The sequence below is a fragment of the Wyeomyia smithii genome, chromosome 3, assembly GCF_029784165.1.
Source record: "Wyeomyia smithii strain HCP4-BCI-WySm-NY-G18 chromosome 3, ASM2978416v1, whole genome shotgun sequence".
In the NCBI taxonomy this organism is placed as follows: domain Eukaryota; kingdom Metazoa; phylum Arthropoda; class Insecta; order Diptera; family Culicidae; genus Wyeomyia; species Wyeomyia smithii.
The window spans coordinates 155,833,220-155,842,849 of NC_073696.1; the positions used below are offsets into that span (position 1 = coordinate 155,833,220).

Genomic DNA, 9,630 nt, shown 5'->3' on the forward strand with positions numbered 1-9,630 from the left:
CGCCTACTGCTGCAATAAGGCACGTTGTGGCAAGTGTGGGGAGAATCATGCGGATGATTCCTGCAGTAAAAATGCTGAAAAATGCATTCACTGTGGGGAGAGTTAGCATGAGCTCTCGACATGTGCGGTGTACATGCAGCGCAGGGATAAAATAAAGAGGTCTTTCAAAGAGCGTTCGAAGCGTTCTTACGCTGAGATGCTGAAGAAGACCGTTACCACTTCTCACATTACATCAAACCCTTTTGATCTGTTGTCCTCTGATGAAACCGATTCTGACGATTCACCAGCTGGAACATCTTGCGCCAATCCTGGGGAGTCTAGAAAGAGGAAAAATATTTCCTCTCCTAAACTTCCCAGAAAAGGTCCTAAGATTTCTCAAAGTGAAATGAAAGTTACAAACAAACCAAACAGTGCTGCGGAAAAACCGAAGCAAACTCCTCCTGGGCTTGCAAATTTAAAGTCCCAGAAGGAGTTCCCAGCACTGCCAGGAACATCTAAAACCCCAGTTGTTACTTTTGCACACCCAGTCGATGAAACAAACTCTGGATTTGTGAAATTCTCTGACATTGTGGACTGGATCTTTGAAAATTTCAATGTACCCGATCCAATTAAAGTTTTTCTTACAGCATTCCTCCCAACAGTTAGATCATTTTCGAAGCAGTTGACTGCCCAATGGCCCCTCCTTGCAGCGATTGTATCCTTTGATGCCTAATTCAACTGCGTATATGAAGGATTCTATCTCTGTCTTACAGTGGAATTGTAGAAGTATTTTACCAAAAATTGATTCGTTTAAAGTTTTGATAGATAAAAATATATGCGATGCATTTTCCCTTAGTGAAACTTGGCTTACTTCAAATATTGATCTCAACTTCCATGATTTTAATATTATTCGCCTTGATCGAGACACCCCATATGGAGGAGTACTTTTAGGGATTAAAAAGTGCTATTCTTTCTATCGTATTAACCTCCCCTCGATTCCAGGCATCGAAGTTGTCGCATGTCAAATGACAATACAAGGTAAAGAGCTTTGTATTGCCTCAATATATATTCCTCCCAGAGCACAGGTTGGGCAACGGCTGCTCTTTGATTTAATAGAACTTCTTCCCTCGCCACGTTTGATTTTGGGAGACTTCAACTCTCTTGGCGTGGCCTGGGGTTCCCCTTACAATGATAACCGCTCCTCTTTAATCTATAACCTTTGCGATGACTTCGACATGACTATTTTAAACAACGGTGAAATGACACGTATCCCGAAACCTCCAGCGCTTTGGATCTATCCTTATGTTCGACGTCGCTACGGTTGGATTGCACATGGAAGGTAATCCTCGATCCTCACGGTAGCGACCATTTACCTATTCTTATTTTAATTAATAACGGGTCAACTCGCATGCGACCAATTGACATTCCGTATGACCTCACACGGAATGTCGATTGGAAGTTATACGAGGAAATGATTTCAAAAGCGGTCGGTTCGATTCAACATCATCCACCACTTGAAGAATACAACCTCCTCGCGGGCTTGATTCTCGACGCCGCGTTGCAAGCCCAAACGAAGAAATATCCCGGCGTAACGATTAAAGAACGGCCTCCCACTCCGTGGTGGGACCAAGAGTGCTCCGATGTCTACACGCAAAGATCCGACGCGTTTTTGGCCTGCCAGAAGGGAGGTATACCTGGCGACTATTTACGGTATTCGGAGCTTGATACCAAACTTAAAAGCTTGGCTAAAGCAAAGAAACGCGGATATTGGCGTCGGTTCGTGAACGAGACGTCGAGGGAGACATCGATGAGCACTCTTTGGAATACAGCCCGAAGAATGCGCAATCGCGCAACGGTCAACAAAAGCGAGGAGTCTTCAAGTAGGTGGATATTTGATTTTGCCAGGAAAGTATGTCCGGACTCTGTTCCTGAGCAAAATATTGTTCGCTATGCGTCTCCGGGCCACGAGTCACCTTTTACGATGGCAGAATTTTCAGTTGCCCTTCTGTCCTGTAACAATAACGCGCCTGGGTTAGATAGAATCAAATTCAACTTGTTGAAGAATCTACCCGGCAATGCCAAGAGGCGCTCGTTGAACTTGTCTCAATTAGTTCCTGGAGCAAAACATTGTACCGCAGGATTGGAGGCAAGTGAAGGTGATCGCCATCCAAAAACCAGGGAAACCAGCTTCTGATCACAACTCTTATAGGCCGATTGTAATGCTATCCTGTATCCGGAAATTGATGGAAAAAATGATACTCCGTCGTTTAGACCATTGGGTCGATTCAAATGGCCTACTATTGGATACTCAATTTGGCTTCCGCCGTGCCAAAGGGACGAATGATTGTCTTGCGTTGCTTTCAACAGATATTCAGCTGGCGTATGCTCGCAAAGAACAAATGGCGTCTGCGTTCTTGGACATAAAGGGGGCTTTTGATTCCGTTTCTATTGACATTCTTTCGGGTAAACTTCACCGACAAGGATTTTCTCCAATTTTAAACAATTTTTTGCACAATTTGTTGTCCGAAAAGCACATGCATTTTACGCACGGCGATTTGGCAACTTTTCGCATTAGCTTCATGGGTCTTCCCCAGGGCTCATGTTTAAGCCCCCTTCTTTACAACTTTTATGTAAATGACAACGACGAATGTCTGGCAAATTCATGCACGATAGGACAACTTGCAGACGACAGTGTAATCTCTGTTACAGGAGCCAAAGCTGCCGATTTGCAAGGACCATTGCAAGATACCTTGGACAATTTGTCTGCTTGGGCTTTACAGCTAGGTATCGAATTCTCTCCGGAGAAAACTGAGATAGTAGTTTTTTCTAGGAAGCATGAACCTGCTCAGTTTCAAACACAATTAATGGGTAAAACGATTTCTCAGGTTTTGGTACACAAATATCTTGGTGTCTGGTTCGACTCTAAAGGCACCTGGGGTTGTCACGTGAGGTATCTGATGAAAAAATGTCAACAAAGAGTGAATTTTCTTCGTACAATAACCGGACAATGGTGGGGAGCCGGGAATACGGGTGTTTCTGCTTCCGCTCCGCAGCAAACACACATTTGATCAAACTGGAGTGATCACAATATCGTTGTTTGCGTATCGCCTTAGGTTGCATGCAGTCGACCCATACGATGAGTTTGGAGGTCTTAGCTGGAGTACTACCATTGAAAAACCGCTTCTGGAGCCTGTCTTCTCGTATTCTTATCAAATGTGAGGTCTTGAACCGTCCCGTGATTGAAAATTTTGAAAGGTTAATCGAACTTAATTCTCAAACCCGTTTTATGACATTGTATTTCAATCACATGTCCCAAAATATTAACCCTTCTTCGAATATTCCAAATCGTGTCGACTTATAAAATACTTCTGATTCTACTGTGTTTTTCGATACATCCATGATAGAAGAAACTCGTGGAATCCCGGATCATTTACGCGTGCAGCAGATCCCCAAAATTTGTTCCAATAAATATCGAAACATCAACAGCAACAATATGTTCTACACTGACGGAACACTTTTTGATGGGTCCACTGGCTTCGGTATTTTCAATAACAATTTAACCGTCTCCCATAAACTCGATAATCCTGCTTCTGTTTACGTCGCAGAATTAGCTGCAATTCAGTACACCCTAGGGATTATCGAAAAAATGCCCAAGGACCATTATTTCATCTTTACGGACAGTCTCAGTTCCATTGAGGCTCTCCGATCGATGAAAGATGTTAAGCACTCTCCGTGTTTCCTGGGGAAAAAAAAGGGAACATCTGAGTGCTTTATCCGAAAAATCGTTTCAGATTACCTTAGCGTGGGTACCTTCTCACTGTTCGATACCGGGCAATGAGAAAGCGGACTCTTTGGCTAAGGTGGGCGCAACAAACGGTGATATTTATGTAAGACCAATTGCCTTTAATGAATTTTTCGCACTTGTACGTCTGAATACGATCATCAGTTGGCAAAATGCTTGGACCAGAGGGGAACTGGGAAGGTGGTTACGTTCCATAATCCCCAAGGTGTCGACGAACCCGTGGTTCAAGGGGTTGGATGTAGGTCGGGATCTCATTTGCGTGATGTCCCGGCTTATGTCCAATCACTATAGATTTGACGCGCATCTCCGTCGTGTTGGGCTCGGGGAAAGTGGTATCTGTGCCTGTGGTGAAGGTTATCACGACATAGAGCATGTGGTTTGGTCATGCCCTGTACACCGTGACGCCAGGTCTAAATTAATAGCTTCCCTGCAGGCCGAAAGTAGGCAGCCGGCTGTTCCTGTTCGTGATGTCTTGGCGAGCCGCGACCTATCCTACATGTCCCTTATATACGTTTTCCTGAAATCCATCCACGCCCCAGTTTAATCCTATTCCCTTCCGCCTACATCCAACCAAACGACAAGAAAACGTTAAGACCCCGGATCCGGAAACAGCAACTAGACCCGCACGATACTCTCAGGCCCCGAGGGAGACAACCCAATATGCCAGTCCGTAATATCTTGGCCCAGCAGCGAACATATTCAACATGCTGCTTACCTATGGCGATGGAAAACCATCAAACAACAAATCAGTGCTTTTAATGCAAAACATTCTAGCTTAAGTTAGATTTAGTTTCAGCTCGTAGTCGGCAGCGAGGATAAAAAATTTGCTATTAGTTATTAAGATACTTTAGAAAGTAAGCTACCAGATATAATTGGCGCCGTTAAACATTAAATTGTATTTGTGCCGTGTCAAATAAATTATAGATGAAGAAAAAAAATTCGCTGACTCCAAAATTCATAATGCGGGTCCAAAACAACGCAAGCAGTTTCCAGAATAGAGCACACTTATGAACAATAGAGAGCCCGCATGGTGCCATAATCAACAAACCCATTTCCAGTTCTGAATATCAAACCAAGTTGACGATTAGCTTTGGAGATAATCATCGACAAATGCTGCCTGAATGTTAGTTGAGTGTCTAACAAAACACTCAAATCGGTGACGACATTGGTACGTTGTAAACATGTACTGGCAATGTGGTAATTGAACAATAGAGGCTGTTTCTTGCGCTGGAAACTGATTACGGTACACTTCGGAATGCTTAGCATAATATAGTTGCGAAGGCACCAGTCATTAAAAAGTTCAATCAGCAATTGAAACCTACAGCAATCTTCAGCAGTCTCTGTAAGTTTAAAAATTTTCGTATCATCTGCGTACAATAAACGTGTGCCAGGTGGTAAAACTTTTGTAACGTGATTTATGAACAGCGAAAAAAGTAGCGGTCCAAGGATGCCACCCTGTGGAACCCCTAAACTGTTACTAAACCAGGTAGATCGCGACGTACCCATCTTAACGGCGATCTTATTTATTTGTTGATCGAAGGGAGCTTTTAGATCCGTATAGACAGCGTCGATCTGAAGGCCCCGATCCATGCCGCAGAGGCAAAATGATGTGAACTCTGATAAATTAGTTGATACAGATCTTTCAGGAAAAAATCCATGCTGCGCAGTAGAAATGTAGTTTTTCACGCTAAACATAAGATGTAAACGGATAATGGCTTCAAACTTTTTGGAGCAGACACACAAACATGAAATCTTACGATAACTTTCAACATTTCGTTTATCACCTTTCTTGAATACTGGAAACATTAGCGATTCTTTCCAGCTGCGGGAAAATTGATGTCGTAGCAAATAAAGATTTAAAATAGCGGTAAGCGGTAATACTAACGTGTGAGGAAAAAAATCCGAACAACTTTTGAAATGGTCTACGATTTTGAAGTGCTGCACAAATCGAAAAATCCTTTTCCACAAAATGAAGATCCACTTTTATATAACTGGTAACACGACTAGTCGATTCTGTCAAGTGGCGATTAGTTGGGAAAAAGGCGTGGTCGGAAGAAGATCGTCGTAAATTGATTTGCAATTTTTGTGAGCGAAATGAAGAAAATTTTAAAAGTGAAGTGTTCCACTATTCTAAAGATCTTGGATATGGAAAAAAAACAGTTATATACATTAATGACAAACTCTTCGAGAATGAAAATACCTTCGAATAAAAATCTGGTTCCGAACGAAAATGCACTTTGCAAGAGTGCAAAGTTCGAGCGAAATTGAGGGCGGAAACGACTGGTCGGTCGGCGTAATCATATCGTGAGCTGGGCAATAAATATTCGATTGATTCAAAAACGGTGAACACGTATCTGCATAAAATAGGTTTAAAACTTTGAATATGAACACCATAAAAATTACAAAGTAGTGTTTTGGCCAGACCTTGCATTGTCAAACTATGCTAATGCAACTTTAGTGAATTTGCGGCAAGGCAATATCAGGTTTATTCCGAAAGGAAACAATCCTCAAAATGTGCCACAGCTGCAGTCTATCGAAACTTTCTGAGCAAATTTGAAGCGAATGGTCTACCATAAATGTTACAGAGCAAAATACGTTGATTGTTTGATAGAAAAATCAAGATGGAGCTCAAAACAATTTAAACATCCGGAATTCAGGAAGCTATAAAGCAAGTACCCCAGAGAATCAGGAAATCAACGCGATGGGGAGCTGAGTTTTTCCTATGAGGTTTGTAAATGAGTTACATTACTTGAATAAACAAACAAGTATAGAAAAATAAGTTGCGCTAGATTTTAATTTGGAATTGATAGTTTGTTCGGATTTTTTTCCTCATACGTTAGACTATCAGTACATTTTTTCAGAAGAACGGCAGGAATTCCATCGGAACCAGGAGAGTAAGATTGATTTAAGTTACAGATGGCTTTAGCTACTTCTTTGACTGTAACCGTGAAGATTTCTGCATCGAACACATTGTTCGGAACATGAGCCAAAGCTGCGGCAATCTCGTTAGGTGAAGCACACTCCGTGTTGATAACGCTAGCGAAGTGTTCGGCAAACAAATCACATTTTCTGCTGTTCGATGAAGCCTCATTGTCCAGCAAAAACATACTGGATGATAAGCCTTCCTCCTTACGCTACGAGTTAATGAACTTCCAGAAGCTTTTCGGGTTTAAGCGTGAGTTGTGTTCCGGTTTGCGCACGAACGTTGTGTACAGAATTCTATTCAATGCTTTATTAGAACGACTGACAGAAATAAACCGGATCCGATTGATAGGGTTTCTATTACGATACTTGATGCTGATTTATAAGTTCCTGAACTATTTGAGTGAATTCTGACACGGCCTCATCCAAGTTTCGACATTGATTGAGAAATTTCCAATCAATATCACTTAAAGCTGAATTGATTGCACCAAAATTGCCACGCCGAAAGTCAAAACTGGAAAGATCAAACTCGTCTATGAACTGAGTTTTGACAGCTCTGTTGAAAGTAACCATCAAAGGAGGGTGATGAACGTCACTGTTACATAAGTGATCAGGTACAATAGTGACTGACATGCTGGTAAAGCATGCGAGTTTGCGAAAACTAGATCGAGAAATCGGCCATTCTGGTTGCAAACAGAATTAATTTGTTACCCGTCCATACCGTCTATTAATTGGGGCTACCAGCATTAACAGAAGAGCGCGAAGCGTCAACAAAGAGATGTTTAGTCAGTGCGTCTTGAACTGTACTACAGGTCAGACGTGTTTTCGGTTGCTTGTGGACTGGTCTTTGACTGCCTATAGCTTCAAAGTTTGTGTTTTGTCAGTGTGTCTTTTAAAGACTACTTGAAAGTTATTTCCCATCAGTCTTTCTCAAGACTACCTACTTTTTAACTTTTTTCGTATCACCTGAAATGGCAGGATGAAAAAAGAAACCACGCAGCGCTGCGGGGAGGAAAAGAGAGGCATCTCTTTCTGACACTTCGAGTGTCTGTAGTGACAATCTTTTTGATATTTTGCCTGAGCAAGAAGCTGGTGAAATGGAAGTAAATAGTAATGAAACTATACAAAATGTAAAATATTTAAAAAAGGAGAAAGTTCCACCTATTGTGGTAACTATTTCTTTTGAATTCAATATTTTCAAAAAGGAACTTTCAACGTTTGTTTTTGACGTTAAAGTTACGTATCAAATTGGTCGTAGAGGCGAATGCCGCTTATTAGCCGACTCTATTAAGGGTCGTAATCGTCTTATTCAGTATTTAACTGAAAAGATGTATAATTTTTTTTCATATGATACGAAGAGCGCCAAGCCGTTCAAGGTCGTATTGAAAGGTCTCACCAACGATCAAACCGTTGATGAGATCAAACTTACTTTAACAGAATTACTTGGCATAGCCCCTACCCAAGTAATTCTAATGAAACAAAAGCGAAAACAGTCAGAGAGCTGGAATTTCCCTTGTTAATTATTTAATTTATTTTAACCGCAGTGAGGTTAATAACTTAAAATTTTTTATAAAAGCACATGCTTTATATAACGTGCGTGTAAAGTGGGAAGTTTATAGGAAGTTTGGCGAAGGTGAAAAGCATATCACCCAAAGCCGTATTTGCCAACGTTATGGCCATGGTTCAAAGTTCTGTAACATGGACCAAAAATGTCTCATTTGTGGAGACTCTTCTCACAAAAAGGACACATGTCCTGTGAAAGAGAGTAAAAATTTTCGCTGTGCGAATTGTAACGGCAACCATATGTCAAATTTTTACCAATGCCCAGTCCGTTTAGCAATTGTTAAGGCAAGGCAAGGTAAACAAATATCAATTTCCCAATCAAAACAAACTTCAAAACAAAATTCTCCAAGCGTACCAATAACGCTCACTTCTTCTACCCCTCTGCATACTCGTTTAATATATGCACAGGTTACAGGTAGTTCGAACATTCTACCGCCAAATGTTGGTAGTTCGAAAATGACCGCTAATATGGGTAAGCAAAACACGCTAGAAAATAATTGTACACTTATTACCCCAGCTATTACTGCTACCGAAAATATTTTTTCAAATGTCAACTGCCTGGGGCCTATTACGGCAGGTAAACTTTCTTATCTGCAACAGGCAATGTTCGATCTCATGAACGCCATGTTGCAGGCAAAATCAATGTTTGAAGCCATTCAAATAGGTACAAATTTTACCATTAAAATTGTTTCTAATTTAAAATTTAGCAATGATTTTAAATAAACCGATCAAAATTTTAAATTGGAATGCTCGCTCATTGAAGGCCAATGAGAATGAGCTTTTTAATTTTTTAACAGTAAATAATGTGCATATTGCAATTATTACTGAAACATTTTTGAAACCTAACATAATATTAAAATATGATCCCAATTACGTTGTTCATAGATATGATAGGATTCAGGGTTCCGGCGGTGGAGTTGCAATTGTTATTCATCGCCGAATCAAACATCGTGCTCTTCCCCTTCTTGAGACGAAGAAACTTTGGGAATGGAAGTTCAAACTGAGCTTGGGATTTTATTTATTGCCGCAGCATATTTACCATTTCAATGCACACGCGAGCACAAAAATTATTTTAAAGGTGATTTACAAAAACTCACCAGAAATCGTTCGAAATTTTTTATAATCGGCGATTTTAACGCTAAATATCGTTCATGGAATAATTCTCAAAGTAATTCAAATGGCAAAATCTCATTCAATGATTGTTCTTCAGGATACTATTCTATTTTGTCTCCGAATAGTCCTACATGCTTTTCTTCTGTAAGAAACCCTTCAACAATTGATTTGGTGCTAACAGATCAAAGTCATGTATGTAGTGATTTGATCACACATGCTGACTTTGATTCTGACCATCTTCCAATAACTTT

At 40.7% G+C, this 9,630-nt stretch overlaps 1 protein-coding gene across 1 annotated transcript in view; it reads right to left on the reverse strand.

Moving 5' to 3' along the window:
• Positions 1-6,888, reverse strand: part of LOC129728725 (GATA zinc finger domain-containing protein 14-like) — a gene marked incomplete at its 3' end in the record, with an annotated part of 9,094 nt that extends 2,206 nt beyond the window's left edge. The window contains exon 1 of the mRNA XM_055687180.1: positions 6,712-6,888. Coding sequence (XP_055543155.1) covers positions 6,712-6,888 — 177 coding nt within the window. The remainder of the gene's footprint in view (positions 1-6,711) is intronic.
• Between the last annotated feature and the right edge of the window lie 2,742 nt (positions 6,889-9,630).